The sequence below is a fragment of the Pelodiscus sinensis genome, chromosome 4 (assembly GCF_052426305.1).
Source record: "Pelodiscus sinensis isolate ZL-2025 chromosome 4, ASM5242630v1, whole genome shotgun sequence".
In the NCBI taxonomy this organism is placed as follows: domain Eukaryota; kingdom Metazoa; phylum Chordata; order Testudines; family Trionychidae; genus Pelodiscus; species Pelodiscus sinensis.
The window spans coordinates 66,375,582-66,398,884 of record NC_143055.1 but is presented as its reverse complement, the minus strand read 5'-3'; the positions used below and the strand labels follow the sequence as shown (position 1 = coordinate 66,398,884).

The following is a 23,303-nucleotide window of genomic DNA, read 5'->3' as shown; positions in this document are numbered from 1 at the left end:
TTAGAAGAAATCTTTCAAATCACCACTGTATTCCAGCCATCTATTGGGTGAGGTGAAGTACTGCACAATATTCCAACTGTTATAGTGTCACACTTTGAAATGTCTGCAGTAGAGTACTGTATAATGGATTTGTCATGTCATCATGGCCTGACTTGATTTGTTATCTCATGCACTGTAATTATGGACACAAGAAAATCATGTAATATACAATGATAACATTGAAATAAACTAAATTTCAAAATGGAACAAAATATTTTGGTTCCTTTTCTTTCTGTGGGAAATGTAAAAAAAAAAAATCAGTTTAACTGAAATTGCATATTGTGCTGAAAAACAGTTTCGACAAAAAAAATCAAGCTTGTCTAAGAAAAACAACTGTAAATGTAGATTTTAAGACAAGGAGCCTCAAAACTCATGTAACATATCTTTGAACTTAAAAAGCTTGTGAAACTGCAAGTTATCCAAACAGACATAAATGTGTGCTTTGTATGTTAGTGTCTCAGCATAAACGCCTCCGTAGATGTCTTCAGTGTTTAAGAATATTTGAAACCTTGACACAAACTTTTTAAATTACTAAATGATAATCTAGTACCTGGTTAAAGACAGGATCTGTATCATACTGAGTCAGCATCTAGAAAATAACTTAAGAGTAACGTCTGTAACTGGTAATGAACTGAAGAGTTGGGGAAAAAGATGTTAAAGGTAAAAGCTTAGCACAAGATGCTGTATCCTAATAAAGAATCTCAAGATATTTTTCTGCTCTTTTTCCTAGGCTCACAGTCAGATGGCTCTGAGGAGTCACATTTGATAACTGTATTTAGAAACTCGATATCTGAGCTAAGGAAGTAGATTCTCAGATGGAAGAATAAAGTCTCAGTCATCTGCATTGTTAGAAATCTCATTATTGTTCAGAGTGTTGTGTAGTGTCTCATGTTTGCTTATATGTTTAAATAATTGTCAAAACCCCTTTCAGTAGTTTTATGCTAATTCAGCAAGAATGAAATTCATTTTACAAAAACACTTTAAATGACTGGTTTTGGAGCACATCTTGCTATCATTATGAAGATATATCCTGATAATAAAGGAAATAGACAACAATAGTTAAAAGATAACTTGATTTTAGGTCCAATTCTAGCTTCCATACTAGCCAATATACACTTCCACAATGGCAATGTTGGAACATCACAGGGCTGTCAATAAATCCTCAATGGCCTCAGCATAGGAAACATACCCATATTGCTCAGTGCTACAGAAATTCAGAGCTACAATGGGGTCGGGATTGTGAGATACAGTGCATGCCACTGGTAACCAAAGTTAAGAGTTATTTCAATCCCTACAACAGCCTAGAATCTGTGTGGGGAAAAGGTGGCTTTAAGTCACCTTTGTTATGTCTTCCCAGGTGCCAAATCTCCTCTGAAAAGATATACCACAGAACTGACACCAAGCCCCGCAATTAAACAGCTCCATAGCCCGAGCCACGTGAGCCTGAATCAGGCTACAGTTACACTGCCATTTTTTGCGGAAGAGGATATGCAAATCGTGCTCGCATTTGCATATCTTCTTCTCATTCTTTTTGCGGAAGAGGGTTTTCTGATAAAAAGTCCTATGTAGACAGGGACAACTGTCGGAAAAAAACCCTCTTTCGGAAGACAACTTATTCCTCATAAATCAAGGTTTATGGGGTCTTGCGAAAGGTTTTTTTCCCCCCCAACAGATGGCCCCGTCTACACGGGATTTTTTTCAGAAAAACCTCTTCCACAAAAAGAATCAGAAGAAGATATGTAACTGTGAGCACGATTTGCATATCCTCTTCCAAAAAAACCTGGCAGCGTAGCCGTAGCCTAAGCTGCCATGACCCCGTCACTGGTGTTTAATAACAGTGTAAGCATACCCTAGAAGACTCCAATTGTCATCAGAGGGAATGAGAATAGGTCCATAACACCAATTAATAGAAACAAGACATACCCCTTACTGTCCTCTGCTGAAGCAGGATCTGGCATTTGGTTTTGTCTAAACTAGGATTATTTCAGATCTATAATCCCCAGGTGCAGTTTCATCAAGTGGAAGTGAATTAAAATACATAAATTAAGGCCATTTTGATTCTGAAGAGAGTGGTCATATAGTTGTTTAATGCAGTTTAACTAATCTATATTTAATTCACACTTTAATTATGAGTCACTTTCCTTGAGTGTTATCATGTAGTCAAGACTTTAGGTCCCTTTGAAAAAACACTTCTCTGTTATAAATGCAACCACTTTGTACATCTGTGCGCATGCATGTCTGAAGGTGAGAAAATATGTTGCTCTCTGATGGCTGATATCACTGTAGAAAGGATGTTTAGTATTGCAACCTAACGGTTGGCTGACACTTTAAAGAAATCATCTTTTAGTTCACAAGGTAGTTAGACGTCTATTTCTAGAGTCAAAAAGCCAGGATTCTAAGTCTTGTTCTGCTTAGTTATGGAGAGAACCAACCTCTCCATAGTAATGACTGAAACTATAGTTCATACATAAGGCTAAATTTGATTCCTATGTACTTTAGTGCCATGCTTACAAACATTCAGAAAAAATCCCACTATCAGCTAAAATGCTTTTGGGAAATGTTGATTAAGTAGACATTGCAATTAAAAAAATAAATTAAAACCTCTCAAACTAAAACCTTTTGTAATGTTTAAGGCTTATGTATGCCTTAGTCTGCCCCAGGAAATCATATCACAAAATGAAAAATTTGACAGACTCAGGCAAGAAGAAATTTTAAAAGGAAGGACTAGTGAAATATTCAGAAATTCCCATTATTTAAACATTAGATTTGAATTTGACTGTAGCGCATGGGAATAACATGACTTAAAATATTTATTATTAATGGTGGTATTGTTTGTGCTGCAATAAGACCCCCCAAAACGGTGTAAGGAAAGAGCATAGGAGGAGACAGAAGCCAGTGAGTGGGATGTGGTGAATAGGAGCAGGAGAGAAAAAAAGAGGGTTGAATCGTATATAGTGTCAGAGAAAAAAAGTAGTCTGAGGGGTTTAATAGGAGCAGAGTGGGAAGATGACTGAAGCCAAAATTAGAAACTTTGCATTCAGTGCAGTATCTGGATGCAGTACATTAAATGTCCTAGACCATATACTAAATAAAGAGGATGAAAAGAAATATAGAATAACTACCCATTCAGGGACCCTGTCAGAAAAATAATGTATGATCATGTAATTAATGTAATCACACTGCAGATTATGTTAGAATGGCTGAGTTACGGTTACAAAGACAAGCTTACTTATAGCCATTTCTAACTTGAGAGCTTGATTTTGCAAACTCGATATTGTATAAACATAGGTTGTATATGTACATACAAACAGTGCTGACAAAGAAGAAACACTTTTGAATGAAGTTTTTGTGAACCACTGTGTTGATGGTAGTGTAATTTTAGAGAGTAAAGAAAGAATTGTTTTGTATATTGTCAGAAATTTGGTCAAAAAAATCTTTGTGTTATAGACCTGTTCAGGAAGAGATCAACATGTTCAGAAGATTTTTCCAACCTATATTTCAAGCTGTGCTTCCACTTTTCTAAATTAAATCAGTCTGACTATACAGCTTTCTCTCGTGTTTTTCTAGAGCTGATTATTAATCAACCCATATTAAGCATACTTTATATATAATTAATCTGAGTTTGGATTCAGTCCAACCTGAGACAAGAATAGCTTTAGAGAAAAAAATTTTTCCCTAACAGTAGCAGCCACTGTACTTTGCCACCCGAGTGTGCTGTCATCTTCGAAGAACAAATAGGGTGCTATTAAGTGCAGAGAGGCCTGTTCCAGCAGAATCAAGTGACAGATTAAAAAAAATAGGTCATCTTGTTCTTTCCCACATCAGTTCTCCTCAGTATTTCTCTAGTTCTTTAGAAAATCTAGTTTCAATTAAAGAAAACAATAATGGTTAATAAGATAACCCTAAGTGCTTTATGAACATTCAAAAGCTATGACGTTTGGAGAAGAGATTGTTGTAACAAATGATACAGATTCTGCTGTTTGAAAGGTAAATTCACAAATGTGATAAAATTTGCAATCTATTATTTGCAAAATATTATTCAATCATTCATCAAGCTGATCAAAAAATGAAAACATTTTCAAATAGTTATTTCATAGATACTATTTGCAAAAATGAGAAGGGCACCACCTCCTAGAATATTCAGGTGGTTCCCAGGAGAAAAAGGGGTGCTAGGGAAAAAAGGGCTCTCCTTCATATTGGATTGATAGCCAGTTGATATAGGAAAAGCAAGCAGTTCAATCACATGCTCACAGAACTGAAGGTGTTCTTAGAGCATTATTTTAATCTAATTTGACTTCCCACATAACTCGGGCCATAAGCCCTGAGACAGTAAATTCTACATCAAAATGTATCTTGTATTGATCCAAGACTAGCAGTGTTCATTGGTATCTAATGTTACATTAGTTACCTGCTAACTAAACACCTCCACCCCACAAAAGAATACCTTCAAAGACTGACAGAGTATCGGGACATGTGGGGCTTGTATTCCAACAAGCTAGAGCTCTTTCACATCCCAGACCTGTGAACATTTCAATTCTTCAGGAATTCAGCTGTGGGGTAGTCTGCATTTGGGGAAAAGGCTCTCTGACTGGGGTGTTCCTAAAGAGCAGATTGAAAATGTGCTGGGCTGGCACTCTGATTATCAGAAGGTTCCTTGTTTTTCTTGAGGTGTTCATTCAACAGGGATTGTCCTGTCTCAAAGGGGTAGCTGTGTTACTCTGTAACTGAAACAATTTAAACAACGAATGGTCCTGCAGCACTTTAGAGACTAATGAAGAAGGTAGATGGTATCATGAGCTTTCGTGGGCACAACCCAATTCTTCAGATGAATGGAGTTAAGGGATCCAGAGTATAAATAGCAGAAAAAAAAAGAGGGAAGATGGGGAGGGATTATCCTGTTTTTGAAGGAGGTAACTAGCATGCTCTGCCATCAGTCTGTGCACAGAACTCCCCTATGAACTAACTGGCTGAATATGGCCATTTATTATTCTTTGTTTTGTTGAGTAAGGTGGCTGTGTGGAAGGAGAGAGTGCAAAGAGCTGTGATTAGGAGGCTTTTGTGCTTCATATTTGTATATTGCCTCTCCCAAGACTATACATTGGCTCCAATTGAGAGAACCAGGAGCTAGATCTTGGCTGGTGTTAACTGACATAGCTCCATTACAATAAATGAACTTACACTGATTAACTGAGGATCTCATCTTTTTTTTTAAACCTGTCAGCTATGAGCCTTTCCTCTTTTTTTACTGTGTGTGTCCTAAAATGGATTAATACTGTAGGCATTCTGAAACAATTACATTGTGCAGCCTAAGCACTGTGCACTTTCCATTCCGAATGCTAAAAAAATCAGTAATTGGTCAGCAGAAAATGAGAGGAGTTTTCCCCCTCCATCTGAGCTGCTTTATACTGCCTTGGAATGCTCAAAATTCTAACCAAGGCAGGGGATATTCTTAAATTAATATACTTATATATTGCAAACACTTAAATGACGATTAACAAGAACAATACTCTCTTTGGATTTGCCTTGTGCCACTTGATTCTCATATTAATAGTGCTTCTGCACAGTTAATAACATGTCTTTCTGTGTGTACATACTTCTATTTCAATAAGAGATAAAGTCCTCCTGTTCCTGCAGTTTAGTTGTCCATTGAGCAACCTCATTTAGTATTACCATGAAACTAATTCCCCAGGATTTGGCAGCATTGTATAAAACTCCATTTCGTATCTGTCTGAATGTATAATGACACAGGTTAGGTGAGGTAATATTTTTTACTGGACCATCTTTTGTTGGTGAGAGAGACAAGCTTTCACACTTGCACACAGCTCTTCTTCAGGTCTGGAGAAATAGTCTACATAAGATCAAAAGCTTGCCTCTCACCAACAGAATTTGCTCCAATGAAACATATTACTTCAGCTATCTTGCCTCTAATATCTGGGGACCAACATGAGGACCACAACACTGCATATAATTAATGTGTAAGGTAACTTCTCCAAATAGAGATAATGGAATAAGAAGAACACAGGTGTTAAAAGACTGTACAGTTTGAACCTCTCTAGTGTGGAACTCTCTGGTCTGGCAACATCTTTAGTCCAGCATGATTTTAGTTAGCCAGATGTCGATATATAATGGTTTTGACCACCCTTCCCACCATCCAATAAAGTTTGTTTACAGCCACCAGTCCTGGTTCTCATTGTTCTGTGCTATTATTTAGTTCTAAAATGTACCCCAAATGTCTTTTGAGAGCACAGTGAGCATTGGTAATGATGCTAGACAATATTGATCTCCAGGGGTTTGGCAAATTTCATTTGACACTGGTTAGTCCCAAGGGTGACAGATTAGAGTGGTTCAATCTATAATTGCAAATAAACTCAATGGTGATAAATTGGACACAACGTTAAATTCCTTCCAGATATTTAGCATTTTAACATATTTCTATTTCCAAATAAACAAATCTCACAGATAAATGAAAATGCTGATTAGATTAGCACACCTCAGTTCATATTTTAGATTCATTTCTCAAGTTTGACAGATACTACTCAAAAATAAATACAGAGCATGATCCATAAGATTTTTTTTTGGGGGGGGGAGGGTCAGGTCTTGATAAATTTGAATAATTTTTGTTCTGGGATATTAATGCCCACTAATTAATAGAAAACAAAATACAAGACTTGCACAAAGGTTATGAAACCAAAGTTCATTTCTTTTAATATTACATGCCAGAATGCAAGAATGGTTAATACTCAGAGGCTAGGAATCAAATTCACTGATGTTGGCAGAGAGAGGTGTAATTTACTTCTCTTTGTACCAGCTGATCCCCTCACAACTCTTGGGAATTCATCCAGAGGGAAGGCAAAGAATGGCATTGCCATCTGCCCTGCCTCAGAACTTATAGTTTGTAGGAGCAGATTTACCAATTAATTTTTTGTGGTGGGAATCCAGAGAAGCCCTGGCCATGGAGAATGCTGAGGAGATGCACTTTGCATTTAGTAGTTTCTGTATCAAAATCCCTACTTTTGCCCTGTCAGCCACGCACTGGAAGGCACTTTGCAGGCACTTTCTGCCCATGCTTCATTCTTCATTAGTGGGCTTCTGAGGTCTGTGACTGGATGTTCACCAAATAAATACAGGTAGAATCTAATCCCTAGGCTACTGAATTTAGCAAACTCAGTGCCACTTAATTATGCTGAAATATCACTGACCTATTGAAGTGTGCAAGGAAGTATTTTTTTTTTACCAGATAACACCTTGATTTTGCAAATGTTTGCCTGTGTATACAACATTATCCATGAGATTTGCCCACTGAAGTCAATGCAAGCATAGGCTAGGACAAAGCCTTCTATTGCAATCAATATTAGGCAATTGGATATACTGTCACTGCTCAGACTGACTTCATTCTTACTGGATTGTGACATTGACAGGCTAGAATTAGAAAAAAAAAGCTCCTCTGGTCTTGCTTGTTAAATCATCTAGTTAAATAGAGGACATCAGTCTCCAGAATTCTCAGTTTGGTAAATTCAACAAGCACCTTCATGTATGTGGTTTTTTTTTAAAAGACTGATTTCTCTGAAAGAAATTTAGATCTGACAATGTGCTGATTTGGTCTTAAGTAGTTCTTTCCTCCTGTGTTATGATTTGGAGAGTGCCCTATTTAAGGACATCTTCTGTTATTCATTAGATTTCTTGTTATGCATTGATTAAAATCGCTTCTCTTTGCTCTTTGCTCATTGAAATGTTGCTACATCTATGTCTATGAAGGTACGACTAGATTTGTGATAATACCTCCTAAATGTTGTTTTATTTAGATAAGAATATTTATTGTCTTTGCTTTTATTAGCATATGGAGTGTCAGATTTCTATGCAAAACAGTTCTTTTTGTTAGAAGGTGGAATTTTCCTCACTGCCTAAGACTGCAAATGTATTTGGCCAAATGCTGGCATGCTCCACCGACTTTAATGGAGTTGCACCAATTTATATCAGCTAAGGATTGGACCCACTATTTCTGGCATAAAAACTTTCTGATGTTATTTTTATCAAGCTTTATTTTGTACATACAACAAAATCATTCCAATGTGAGAGCAACTGTCTCTTTTACTTAAATAGTGCTTTAATTGAAACTGAAATGTATTCATTAATATTATTTTCTTCTGTATCATACTTGTTCTTTAAATGAGTTTCTATTATCCTCTAACACATTAATAAAAAGAAAAGTAGTTGGGAGTTTACTCATGCATAGGCCATGGGCCAACACTTAGCACAAGAGTGAATTCCATCCTACTAGTACAAATTCTAAGTCAACTGAATGAATACCAAACATATCATCATTGTGCAACCATATTCTGACTCTTAACAACCTACTTGCCAGAAGCAAAATAATTTGAGCAGATCATAATGGAAACGAAGCACCATTAAGCCAAGATAATATGCACTATAACACCAGGCCCCACCCTGGAATATATCTCCACAGTTCTTACCCCAAAAAACCTATGGAGTGGCCTCTGTATAATTTTGGAGCCTGGGTTGAAGCAGGCAAATTCCATCCCCATATAGTCCACTGGTTTTCTGGCAAAATTTGTCCCATTGAGTAAGTTTTATAATGCACTATTGGTTCTAACTGGATAATAGTGCTGTATAAATGGAAAATTTGTTATCAATACATGGAAACATGCACAGCAAAAAGAGTAGCATCACTTACCTATCTGAGGATGTGTCTACAGTTGGAGCTGTAGAATCCCAGCTTGCACTACTATACTTGTGCTGTCTCTCAAAGCAAAAATGGGACATTTCTCAGCAGTGAACAGCAGCATGGTCTAGCTGACAAACACAAAGCTGTCTGAATGAGCCCTGTACTGGGGTATATGCTACTCAGTAGCCTGATATGGATGTAGCCTTATCTTTGTACAATTGTTAGGTGAAATAAAATACAAGATGCATCTCACAAAACCGGAATTCTCTAGTCTGGCAATAGACCATCGATGTTTCTTGACCAGAGAACCATGGTAGCCTAGTGACAGGAGGGCAATCAAGGAAGAGCTGGATTGAAGCAGCAGGATAGGGCAGGAGCTGGTGGCAGCCCCTGACAGCCTGCGACACTGGGAACGGGTTGGGGTAACCCCTGGCAGTACAAGATCAAGCTGGTGACAGCCCACGGCAGTACAGGGCAGGGGCCATAGTCCTGGGCAGCCTGTGGAAGCAGGACCAAAGCTGATGCTGGCAGCAGCCCCAAGCAGCGTGGGGCTGGAGCCCCAGCCAGCCCACAGAAGTGGGGCCAGAACCTATGGGCTGCCACGGAACAGGAGCCCGAACTCTTGGCCTGTGGCAGAGGGACTGGGTCTGGGGCTGGAGAAAGCCCCAGCAGCCCACAGCATTGTGGGGCCAGAGTCTTGAACAGCCTGTGGAAGCAGGGCCAGAGCCCACAGGCTGCTGCGGGACAGAGACTGGAGCCCGAGCCCCTTCCAGCCTAATCAGGGCCACAGCCAGCCCCCAGTAGCTTGTGGTAGCGCGGGCCTGGAGCTTATGACAGTACAAGCTGCTGGGGCCTGGCAGGCAGTCTGGTTGGAGCAGCAGCAGCAGCAGGGTCAGTGATCTAGCAGGCAGTCGGGCAGGGGCTGGAGAGAGTCCCTCTGCCAAATGGGGCGGAGTGTGGGAGGAAGAGGCAGAGTCAGTGGCTGGGGGCTATGACAGAGAACCATCTCTAGTCCAGCAAATTCCCTGGTTCAGAACCACTCAGGTCCCAATGGTTCTGGATAAGAGATGTCCGGCCTGTAATTTCAAAAAGAGTTCCTGTCACTGATAAACCTGAACACCACAAAACTTTTTAAAATATTGTTTTCCTTGGTTTTGTTCCAAAACAATCTGCAGTCAATAAGTCAAACAAGCATACAAATTCCACACTTCTTACAATGTATGCTCTCAGGAAAAAATGGATTACATGCAAATATACATTATGATTATTAATTGATTGGACACAATTTGTTCTTGAAAAATCCATGCTATTACGTACAACTATTATCTTCTAGATATTTCTAAACAGATTCCTTAATTTGTTCCTTTATCTTTCCTAGTACAGGCAGTCCCTGAGTTATGCGGGGTTTTTCTCGCCCCGGAGGACGGGAGCGGCGGGACGCCCTGATGTGCCACAGTCCCGCTGCCTGCGTCCTCCGGGGCGAGAAAAGTTGCTCCGCGTCTCCCTGGTCTGCTCGGGGAGGGAGAGCCCCCCCCAGCAGACCAGGGAGACACGGAGCAAAGCCACGGAGCACGCGGCCAGCGGGATAGCCCAGACGCGCCGCGGCTGTCCCGCGGCCGGCGTCCTCCGAGGCTTTGCTCCCCGTCTCCCTGGTCTACTGGTCTCCAGCAGACCAGGGAGACGTGGAGCAAAGCCTCTGAGGACGCCGGCAGCGGGACAGCCGTGGCACGTCTGGGCTGTCCCGCTGCACGTGTGCTCCGCGGCTTTGCTCCGCGTCTCCCTGGTCTGCTGGTCTCCAGCAGACCAGAGAGACGCGGAGCAAAGCCGCGGAGGACCCGGGCGGCGGGACCGCGGTGCGTCTCGGTCCGCCGCCTGCGTCTCCCTGGTCTGCTGGGAGGGGGCGGGGCGCAGCTAGTGTGCCCCCCCCCCGCCCCTCCAACAGCAGACCAGGCTTTTCTCCGGACGCCTGTGGTAGAGCAGCTGGGACGCTGCCGGTTGGTCCCCCAGCACCGCTCTGGGCACTACTGGATCAACCCGGCAGCACCCCAGCTGCTCTGCCCCAGGCGTCCCGATTCAGCCACTGCTGGTCAGTTTCAGCAGCGGCTGAATCAGGACGCAAGGGGCAGAGCACCTTGGGTGCTGCTGGCTTGATCCAGTAGCGCTGACGAGCGGCGCTACTGGAGCAATCCAGCAGCACCCCAGCTGCTCTGCCCCAGGCGTCCCCAAGTCAGCCGCTGCGGAAACTGACCAGCGCTGACTACAGGAAGCCCGAGGCAGAGTTGCTCTGCCCCGGGCTTCCTGGAATCAGCCGCTGATCAGTTTCAGCAGCAGCTGACTTGGGGACGCCTGGGGTTCTTAAGTTGAATCTGTATGTAAGTTGGAACTGGCATCCAGTTTCAGCCTGTTGAAACTGATCAGCGGCTGATTCCAGGAAGCCCAGGGCAGAGCAACTCTGCCTCAGGCTTCCTGTAGTCAGTCATTGGTCAGTTTCGGCAGCGGCTGAATCTGGACGCCAGTTCCGACTTACATACAGATTCAACTTAAGAACAAACCTACAGTCCCTATCTTGTACGTAACCCGGGGACTGCCTGTATAGAGTTGTTAGATATTGTGTAACTGAGTTGTCATGTAACCACATGAAATCCTAGTGGTTACTTGATTATTCAATAGTCCCCAGGGATGGGGCCTGCAACCATTTCACTCTGGACCCACTACTGGTGAGCCTTCTGCAACTCTGCACTACTGCTGCACCACCAGAGACAGCAGCATGGGGTGGCAGTAGTCACTGTCTGCGGGGGATCCGAGCTCCCCATGGACAGAGGCTGCTCTGTTATAGCTTCCCTGGCCTCCTCACCGCCCACGTTACTGCCTCTGATAGCTGGTGCTGGTGAGAACCAGCTTTTAAGCCAGATCCCCCAAGCACCGGCTCCTGTCTGCCCTCCCCCGGCCCTGTGCTGACTTTGTAGGAGGCAGGGGCGGGGTGGCACGTGCCCCCATGGAGCTGGCACACAAGTGGAGCCTGCTTGAAAGCTGCCTGTCACCACCACTGTACACACCGCTGCCTCTATAAGAGACGGTAGCGCAGGCAGCTTTGGTGCTCATGGGGAGCTGTCTTTTAAAGCCAGATCCTCACGGGTGTCAGCTCTCCCCTCCCCTCCCCCCTGCCACTGTGTTTGGTCTTTAATTCCCTAGATTATCTTTATTTCCCCCATAAAAAGTTGGCACATCTCTTTAGATGATTCTATGGTTAATAATTCTACATTTTTCTTTCAAATTATCAAAAGTGAGAAGATGATATTGTAGAATTATCTTTTAAAGCAATTAAAGCTATTCACAACACAAACACATGCAATGACAAACAGTTTTTAACAGTTTAACTCAACTCCCAGAAGCCACAGTCAGGGTCAGTGCTCCACCATGCTAGGCACTGTACAAAGAATATAAAAGGCATCTTCTCTGGCAAGAAAGGTCTTATAAGCCAAGCCCCTGGGTCCTGCAATTGTGTCCCTGCAGGTAGAGCTTCTGTGACATGCTAACTGAAGTTAATGGGGTTTAGCACTGGGAAGAGCATGCTTTTGCAGATCCAATAGGAGGATGCAAAAAAGAGAAATGACGTACAAAATGTGTGGGAAAACATAATTCGATTTTTTTAAATGACAATATATATTTCCAATATAAGTACCAGTTTTTTCCATATAGGCTTTATAAGGAGTTACATTACAAAGAAGGTCTTGAGGAGGGATTTGAAGGAGGAAAAGGTAATCTTTTGGATCAGTTCAGCAAGAAAATTTATTGGAAATTTTTGTAGCACTGCAGAACATACAAAGACCTTTATAGATAGTAAAATAGACAAACCATTTCCCCAATCTATTTATACAAATGTGTGTTCATTTAGATCTCGTATAGAACATTTATCAATATGTCAGCATTTATAAATTATCTTTCCTGTGGCATCTAAGTGCTGAATTTCAGCTTCAATTGATCTTTTTCTTATATCTAGAATACACATTTCTGGATAGTAGGATTTATAACGGACTACTGAAAATCTTTTACCATAAGCAACAGTGCCAATTGGAATGAAGTATGTGGGTTTGTGTTAAGGATGTTAAAGACTAGTCGACTGTCTGATAAGAATTACTGTGGCCTGGTCGGAGCTTATTTTGTTGATCACCCTGGAGAAAATAAGAACGGCAATATTGGGGTCAGACCAACAGTCCATCTAGCCCAGTATCCTGTCTTGCTTACAGTGGGTAATACCAGACACCTCAGAGAGAGGGAACACCACATGATCCCTTCCCTGACTCCCACCTTCAGAGAAACCATTCCTACCCATCCTGACTAATTGCCATTGATGGACCTAACCTCCATGAATCTATCTAGCTCTTTTTTGAACCCGGTTAAAGTCCTAGCCTTCACCACATCCTCTGGCAAGGAGTTCCAGAGGTTGACTGTGCGCAAAGTGAAGAAAAACTTTCTTTTGTTTGTTTTAAACCACTTACCTATACATTTCATTTGGGGATCCCTAGTTCTTATATTGTGGAAATAAGTAAATAACTTTTCCTTATTCACTTTTACCATACCAGTCATGATTTTATAGACCTCTCTCATATACCCTCCCCTTAGTCTCTCCTCTTTTCTAAGCTGAAAAGTCCAAGTCATTTTAATTTTTCTTCATTTGGGACCCGTTCCAAACCCCTAATTATTTTTGTTGCCCTTCTCTGAACTTTTTCCAGTGCCAATATATCTTTTTTGAGATTTTCTGTACGCAATATTCAAGATGTGGCCGTACCATGGTTTTATATAGCGGCAATAAGATATTTTCTGTCTTATTCTCTATCCCTTTTTTAATGAATCCTAACATTCTATTTGCTTTTTTGACAGCCGCTGCACACTGAGTGGATGAAAAGTGGGATTAGTGGGAAGGCGTAAAGTAGGGGAGCTGTCCAGCGAATGGTGAAAGTATTGCCCTCCGATCTCTTGCCCTGGCCTGCTTGGGAGCAGAATCTATGGCATTTGCAGTTGGCTACTGTTGCAAAGAGATCTATAACTGGGAATCCCCATTTCTGAAAAACTGGAAAGATAACATTGGTGTTGATCTCCCACTTGTGTTGCTCTGAGAAGTGTCTGCTCAGTTTATCGGCCATGATATTCTGCTGTCCTGGTATGTAAGTGGCGGTTGGAGTTATGTAATTCTTGATATATCAGTTCCAAAATCTGATTGCTTCTATACATGGTGAGCATAATCGGGCACCCCCCCCACCCCATAGATTGAGGGTGTGTTGTCCATGAGGATGCGAATGGTTCTGTCCCTTATCAGGGGGAGGAAGTGAGTGCATGGGCCCTGAATCCCAGGATGTTGCTATGAAGGTGCATCTCTCATTGAGATCATCAATGTGCCACAATGGGTGCCCCAGCCCAGAAGTGATGCATCTGTTGTGATCACTACTGATGGATCTGGGTGATGAACGTGTATCTTTGCCAGCAGATTGGTTGGAGAAGTCCACCAGTCGAGAGACTGTAGAACTGGAAGTGGAAGTGTGAGATGCTTTGTGAGGCTGTGGTGGTTTGGAATATAGACAGTCGTGTGCCAATACTGTAGACAGCTCATATGAAGTCTCACGAATACGACAACAAAGGTTGTAGCTGCAGTATTTGGAGACACGTGCGGACAGTGGTGAAGAGTGTATTCTTGACCCCGCCCCCAAATAAGGTTGCATAGCATTTTGAATCTTTGCAGTGGCAGGTAGGCTTTTGCTGTCACTGTATCTAGAAGTGCCCTGATAAATGTTATCTTTTGGGTGGGCTGCAAGGTGGACTTGTGGATATTTATGAGGAGGCCAAGTCAAGAGAAGCATTCTCTGGTAGTGTTTGTCATGGCTATAGTTTGTTGACATGTAGGTCCTTTGATTAGACAATCATCGAGGTAGGGAAAAATAATGACATTTTGTCTTCTGAGAAAGGCCATGACCATGGATAGTGTTTTGGAATACACTCAAGGGGCCACGGAGAGACCAAAAGGGAAGACTCGGTACTGTTAGTGATCTTGAACTATCACGAATCTGAGAAATTTCCTGTGGGCAGGATGAATGGTTATATGAAAGTATGCATCCTGAAGGTTAAGGGCTGAGAACCAGTCCCCTTTGTCCAGTGAGGGTATAATAGTTGTAAGAGTCACCATTCTAAATTTCATGTGGAGGAAAAACTGTTGAGTTTCCTGAGATCTAAAATTGGCCTCCAGCCTCCTGTTTTCTTGGCCATTAGGAAATAGTTGGAATAGAACCCTGATCCCTGATGTTTTGTGGGAATCTATTGCCCCTAAGGTGAGTAGCTTTTGTACTTCTGCTTGTAACAGAGCTCGTGAGAGGGGTCCTAAGAAGAGGGACGGGGTAGGGATAACAGACGTAAAAGGGATTGTGATCTCAAGAACCCACTTGACAATAGTAATGAGGGCCCATTCTTGCTAGAAGGATCTCAGTTGGTGATGAAAGGTGACATTTGGATGCACTGGATCTATGGGGTTGTTGCTCAGACCCCAGACCAAAATTTCAAATTTGCCGTGTGTGAAGCCGATTGAGTGTTCGAGGATTGGTTATATTGAGTCCTTCTTTTGTTGGAGCATTGCTTGGGCCTGTTATCATAGGGCCTCTCCTGTTGTCTATAGTAGTTCGAGTACCTTGGTCTTGGGTAGGGGATGTATTTGTGTCTTTTGTTAGGTGGGGTGTACATCCCCAAAGTTTGGAGTATGATATGAGCGTCCTTCATCGAGTGTAGGCTACAGCCACAGCTAGTTAAGCCACGAAGTTGTGGTGGTTGAAGAGAATGATCTCGAAATGAATGCCAGGAAGCCACTGATCCTGATGGGGATGAATGGCAAGATGAGAATCTACTCCGAAGCTCACTAGCCTGGTCAGTTCGTGGTGACAGCAGTGTAGAAGAGTGGGGAGCCCGTTCTGCCATTTGCCTGTACAGGTTAGCATGAAGCGAAACTGGAGAGAGTGGTGAACAGACTCCTTGTATCAGCGATGTACCCAGCTGTGGAGATTTCTGCAAATGGTACATCTTTCTATACGCTTTCTTGTGCTCCGGTTCCAACTGCCTAGGGGTAGCTTGTTCTGGCAGTGCTGTGGCACCTGTGGGAGCCAGCGGTGGTGGCATGTGAAAGGCTTTGTCAGCACCATTGAATTAGTGGCACAGGCGGATGCCAAGTGCTTAGGCTCCGACTCAGTTCTCCTAGCTGATGTACTCTTGCATTTCTCCGCAGTGCTGGAGACTGATGGCACTGGGGAATGGGAAGCTTGGGGAAGTGCAGGCAGTGATTGTGCCGGGGAAACCCGCGACACTTGTGAGCCTCTACGAGGCAGTGAGCCAGCCCTGTCATTGGGCTTCTGTTGTCCCCATGTTTCTTGGGACTTAACCCTGATGGCTAGAGAGATTTCTCCCATTGGAGGTCTTTGAGCCACATTTGGATAGTCTTTTCTGGCTCTCACTGTCATATTTAGACAATGAGGGCACTTGTGTGCTGTGTGAGTTTCGCCCAGATGTTTTTTTTTAAAGCTGAAGGAATCGTTGAAAACAGTTATGAACTGACTAAACTTATGAACTATTTCTAAACTAACTATACTATTTGTTTGTTTCATGTCAGAAAAGGAGAGCAGTGCTATGACTCCATCTTCAGCCAAGGATGGTAGAAAAATAACTGAGGAAGATCATACCATGCGCGCACCCGACAACAACAGCGCGAGACACAGAGTGCACAGGCGGGGCTCATGGGGCACTGCTAGGCATGAGGACACACCGATCAGTGGCACAAGGATGCATCAAGACTTGCGTGGGGCACCCACAGGGAAAATAGTGTTTCTTCAGATAAATAAATTAAGCATTGCACGTCTCAAATCAAAACACACCGAGCCAATCCAATGACTATTTTGTAAGGACAAAATCTCTATCTATAAAAAAGTTTTTCCTGCTGCGTGACAGAATGACATCATCAGCATACTAGAAAATGGAATCTCAGTGTCTCACTTACTTGGGCTTTAACCAAAACCAACTGCAAAATTGAGATCTGACTGTAGATTCATCTGTGACATGTATTATGTGAGCAACAGACCAATTAACAGGTTTTTTTTCTATACAGTTTTGTTTGTTCACTTTTCTATATAATCAATGCAAGATTAACAGGTTCTCTGGCTGCTACAGTGACTACAGACAGGGGGTTGGCAAGCATAGCAAGCACGGGGCACAGTCCCCTAGTATTTATAAAAATAAAAAACAGAACAAGTTTTCATAACTTTTTGAATCCACACAAGTTTCATTTGATCCATTTTTCATCTTGCTAGAATCTTTGCTAGTTGGTTTGTATCAACTATGATAAAAATAGAGTTACATTCATTATAGGTGCTTTTCCATTGTTATTGTATATAGCAATAGGACCACTTGATTTATGTTGGACTACTTGACTTCCTTAATAACTGGTGCTATTCATTGTAAAGATGATACCTCTGAAAGACCAATGACATTGTCTGCCATTAACTAGCAATTGTTTGTGTTGATGTGATACCACAGGAACTTTCCTTCCAGCCATAAGTATGATGGGTAGGAGATAATTCAAGCTCAAGCATTTCTGAAGCAAACAAGTCAGATTTATATCTCTATCCAATACTATGTTGAAGAGCAAAGTATAAAATATTACACAGGCTAAGATTACAGACTTTACATCTATACACATATATGCTCTTCTTCACTAGACAGCTAATCTTGCTGGGACTATTAATCAGTCAGGATTCCCGTTAATTTTATTGGCTTTGTCCCTAAGGCAATATTATTAATAGCTCTTTTAACACAACAGAAACAGACAAGAAGACCAGAAGCATACATTAAACATGGAGGACTGCCATCACTGACTGAGAGAAACCTTACAGAGATGTGATTTTTTCATTCACTGTAAAGGAAAGAAAGCGTGAGATACCAGAGCCAAGGCAAAACCTATGCAGGGCAAAGCTGCTATATGGAAAACAAAACATGCGGTAAGACATTCTCATTGTGGATGCTCTGAAACTATGGGCATGAGCACCATAAAACAAAACAAACCATACAGTTGTAGCCAGACAGACTGCCCCATCTCAAACAATCTTGCTTGCCCTCTGAGATGTCTGTATACAGAGCAGAGAAGGAACAATAAGAAGATCAGCATAGCTATTAAGCTTAGATCTGCTTTGACCAGGATATGCAAGTTTCTGACTCTGCGTAACGATTAAGGAAATAAGCTAAGCTCGAGGCTGCAAGAAGTGTCAGGCTGACACCTATGTTGATTCGAACACACACAGTCCCTGGGAGAGGAATTTCCCACTGAGAAAAGAATCCCCAGTACTTCCAATTTAATCATCTCAATTCTCTCTTACAAGTGTAAATTAAGTTCACAACTCCCTTGTAAGAACTGGTCTCACAAAAGATAGACCAGCCCCATTTGGCATGACAGACAAGAAAGAGAAATACGTGACCCCATGAGTATAAAAGATGGGCCCAGCACACACTCACTTTGAGTGTCATTCTACCCTCTACCTGCTGGTCAGGTTAGGTGTTTGACCTCCCGAGGTTCTATGGGGACGCCCACCTCGTATTTTCAACTTTCCTAGGAATTGAGGGACCGGCCCTGGCCTGACATGCTGGAGTCGAGAGGCACAGAAGGGGGTAAAAATTGTACCTGGATGTGGTCCTCTGTCTTAAGTGTACACATAGAAAGAGTAAGCTGTTACTTGGTACCATTATTTCTATTTTTCTATCTTTATCTTCTTTGTAACCATTTTTAAGATCTATATTTTGCTAGTAGTTAAGAAATAGAGCAATAGCCATTGTAACCATATGATTTATAAGCTTCTTTAATAAACCTGTAACTGTTTAAGCTTTAACCTGACTCCTTCAGTTGCTGTAACAGAACCAAGCACAATTTAAAAGAACTTCAGCCGGTCTTAAGGGACAGATATAGGGAGCCCTGACCGTCGGCTGACAACAGTAGAGGAGAGAACTGTGGATATTACTTCCCCATCAGTATCAACAAAGCCCCAGTCTATAAGGCTGTGTCTAGAATGGCCAGTTTTTCCGGAAAATCAGCTGCTTTTCTGGAAAAAGCTTGCCAGCTGTCTACACTGGCCGCTTGAATTTCCGCAAAAGCACTGACTTCCTACTGTAAGAAATCAGTGCTTCTTGCGGAAATACTATGCTGCTCCCATTCAGGCAAAAGTCCCTTTTGCGCAAAAGCTTTGCGCAAAAGGGCCAGTGTAGACAGCTCAGATTTGTTTTCCTTTTAGACACAAATTGTGGGCACTATCAGAATACATATTAGTAGCAGCCCCATTCTTTTTACAAATATTAACACTGCTTCTAACATGGCATTTGAATTCTGGTCATTTCTTTGTTTTTGTTTACAGCCTAACTAATTTGAAACCACCATTGTACTGCACTATTGTGCTGTTTTTTCAGCTTACATTAAAAAATTCTAGAAGTGGAGATGGGATTATTAATTTTCTTATGGAAAGTTGTTAATTTAAAACCTGGATCTGGACTGCTATTCAAAGGCTGCAACAAACAGCAACTGTATCAGCTAATGAGGTTGATGAAGCATTGATCTGCACGAGAAGCCCTGGAGTTAAGAAGAGATGTTATTAGATTTCAGCTTTTTTGTTTCTGACCTAGTAAGAGCAAGTGTGTACTATCCACAGGGTGTGCTTTTCTCTACATGTGCCTACTCCTGCTTTTAAATAGCAGTGAGTGCTTATCCACATAAATTACATTGCATGATTATAAGCAATAAAACATAATGTAAGCAAATAATCTAAGATTGTAAATGTGTTGAGAAGAATGAAAGGTCATAATAAATAAAGGCTGGCCTACAAGCTGTGCTGTTAGGATTTTGCACAAATGTACCTATGGCAGCAGTAAAAGACCTTTATCTGCCAACCTGGCAGAACAGCTCTCAGATGTGGATTGATTTTTTTGGTCACATGACATACTGAAACCATGTCAATAAACCATAAGCATGATTAAATACATGTCAACACAATGAATTCCATTGCACAATCTGCTTTGTACATTTGTCACAGAGTCACACAGCAGTATTCACAGCACTGGCAGCATTAAAGAAAAAAGCTTCTTAAAAACTGATCACTTAGGATGCTCTCTCAATTTCTCTCTCTTTTAAATAAGATCAGAATGGATGTCTATTGTGAGACAGTTCACAGATAGAGAGGCAATTAATCATAAAAGGGAGAAATGATTAAATGATTTATTTTTACTTATTTACAGAATTTTGCTGCTTTTCTGCCTTTCAAGACATGATTTTCGGAGGGCTTTTTGGACTGCCACTTGCTGAACTATGTTGTGGCAAAACACCAATCACAGACTGTCCCTAGAAAATTACCTTTAAGGAGAAACTAATATTTATTAAAATCAATAAGAAAGGCAGAAAACAGAATGGTACATTGTGTCCAGTTACAGGTGACACTTCATTGCTTTCACTGAAGAAGTTTATTCTCTCTCAAGATTTTATTTTAGATCTAACATATTGAAAAATTAGCTGGAGTCAGAGATCAATGAAAGGGCTGCCAAGGAAGCATGTGCTTTTAAGTAAGACTGAAAACAAATCCCTGGATGAAGTCAAATAATTAGATTTCAAGAAAAAATTAAATTTGGCTTTATGGCTCCTTTATCATTTCCAGTGAATTATCTGCATTGGAACTGTGGCCCTTGACTGATACTTTTACTTAAGAATTCAACATGGGAACCTGGAAAACTCACTATGAACTGAAAGCATTGATTTGCAGCAGTTCTGCACTAATGGGTTCCTAGAGACTAATAAAATAACTTACAGTCTAATAAAATGATTGATCTTTCATTCAGTGGTAACACTGAACCTTAGCTGTGAAGTCAAGTTATACACATTATTCTAAATGCTGGGATAAAAAAAAAAAAAAGGCAGAACCCACATGTTTCCCAGGTGCACTATAAACTGCACAGTTGAGCAGTGAGATCAGATAACAAGCTCTGACCCCTCTCTCAAATCTAGGGTGATGAAATTTCGATGTGGAAAAGTGGTGATTTACTTGATTTGCATGGCTGCCTCTTGGTGACCAATCCAACAAACCTCATTGCCAGTAGTTATGAAGAAAATCCATGTATAATGAGGCATGGTGGTGATGGTACAGGACTGAGCTAGAATACAGATCCCATGGCTATTTCCAGCTTTGTCACTGTTTTTCACTGTAACCCGAGGAGGGCAAAATCACTTTGCTTCTCTGTGAGGACTCAGGGAGGAACAATGATGCTTCCCAGAGTGAAAAGGAAGGTTCTTCAGCTTAGGTTAAGACCGGTGTTTCTCAAAATGGTCCACGGACCCATTTGAGAAACACTGGTCTGAGAAACTTAACTGGCTACTCGGGTTTGTTTATTTACTGGTTCCGCAGCCATGGAGCCTTCAGGCTCCCACAGGCTGCGGTTTATCGTTTGCAGCCAAGGGGAGCTGTGGGAAGTGGCTGCTACTTCTCGTGGCTTCCCTTGGCTGTAAATGACGAACCACAGCCAATGGGAGCCTCAAAGAAATAAACAAACAAATGGGAGCCAATAAACAAACAAATGGAAGCAGCCAGTTAGCAGGTTTCTCATAGTGGGTCCACGGACCGCATTGAGAAACACTGGGTTGTACCCATATGGATCAGAACTTCCTTTCAAATTCCTGGGAAGAGGATGTTTTTTATGAGGAAGGAACAAAGGACACCATAAAGATATGTCATTTTATTTCAGATGTGATTAAGATATTGTACTAGGATACATATACACAGAGAAAACCTCAACAGTAGGAAGCTTCAGATGATTGGTCAACTGACTCAGACTTGCACTACAAGGCTAAAAATAGTTGTGTAGATGTTTCTACTCAGGCTGGAGCTTGTGCTCTGAGACATACTCCTTTGCTAGGTTTCAGAGCCCGCTGCAGCCTAAGTGGGAAAATATACAATGCTATTTGTAGGGAGAAAGGAGCATGCCTTGTTAAGCTGCTGCTTCTGAGCTCTGCTCAGTCTCCATCATCCAGACCCATGAAGTCCTAGTTGTTGTCAACTCTTGACATTTTTATGCAAGTCTTCTTGTAACATCAACCATGTGGAATAGAACCTGAAACCTCTGTAGCTTAATGCATAAGCCTCTGCCACTTGAACTGAAGAGCCAGCTGGCTCTCAGCTAAAGTGTATAGCAGACTCATTATTCTCTCTGTAAGTGGTCTGTGTCACTAGATGGGACAGTGCACCACACCCAGCATACTTAATGATCAGGGCTGGACGACCATGGCGAAAGCCACTCGCCAGCCCCGCACCGTGCATGCGCGAGACCCGCACTGAGCATGCACGGAACACCGGTGAATGGGGCGACCAGCTGAAATCTACTCCCCACGGGCGAGTAGATAAGCATATTTGTCGAGCCCTGATAATGATATCATCTGGATATTTTCTTAAACGCCTGGGGTTTGGTTATTATATGAGCATCTCAGTTTTCAAATAATAAAGTAAGAGTCTTGCCTTCTTAGTTGCGGAGAAAGCTTGAAAATGTGAACTCTAAAGAATCAATAACAAGAAGGTAACTAAAAACAATCCAACACCATTATTTAATGGTAATTAATTTTTAAGGTTAATTATATGATTAGGGCATGAATTCCTGAGTTTTTGAATGGTTGGCAAATGTGGAGTCCTCACTAATATTTGCCATGTGGGGTTGTGCATAGGGTCTCTATTTCCCCAGCTTTGGCAGGACCACGGCTTTCTGATCCATCTTTCACCTTTGCTAGAACATTTCGCCTTTGGTAATGATTATGTTTTTCCTAATGATCTGTAACCACATGGAAATGTGTTTAGTAGGTATCAAAGTTAATTACTAACACAAAGCAAAACTATGACTGGGGTATACAGTGAGTTACTCACAATTAATGAATATTTTATATATTACATAATACATTTTAATTACTTAATCCATTTAATACAATTATAAGTATGGGGGACACCTATAAAGATAACAAAAATACAGCAATTACTCAAAAAGTGATGCAATTCTTAGTATTTAATTACTACCAGATTCTAAATTTTACTTTAAATTACTTGTAGGAAGGAAAAATTAAAATTATAGTTACTGTTTTATACTACTGCGTGTACTTGGGTAATACTATCTGTGCCTCTATTTTGGGGTACTTTTATAAAAATCATTTTCCTCCCTATTCTTAATTTTCAGCCTCTTTAAAATCAGTTACAAAATGTTAAAAAGTCTTACATGGTAAAAACATCAATAACGTCCCCAGCAGCTCTTGCCATCTCAAAGTAGGTTTGCAGAATGTTGACAGTTCCCGAGAGCGCTTCATGTCCACAGCCACAGAACAGTGCGACCCCAGCATACAGCAGGATGGTGGCAATCAAAGAGGCATAGGGAATACCCCCCAAGCACTTGATGCAGCACTCAAAGCACCCTGCGTGGGAAAGAAAACAGTATTAACACACTTTATTTTATTTTTATCCTAAAAGCGGTGGTACATTTTTTAAGTAAGGCAATATTT

At 41.5% G+C, this 23,303-nt stretch overlaps 1 protein-coding gene across 3 annotated transcripts in view; it reads right to left on the bottom strand.

Moving 5' to 3' along the window:
- GPM6A (glycoprotein M6A) overlaps nt 1–23,303 on the bottom strand; it is a 347,633-nt gene that overhangs the window by 43,890 nt on the left and 280,440 nt on the right. For all 3 annotated transcript variants that reach the window (XM_006131600.5, XM_006131599.5, XM_075930227.2), the window contains exon 2: nt 23,024–23,216. In XM_006131600.5, coding sequence (XP_006131662.3) covers nt 23,024–23,216 — 193 coding nt within the window. The remainder of the gene's footprint in view (nt 1–23,023; nt 23,217–23,303) is intronic.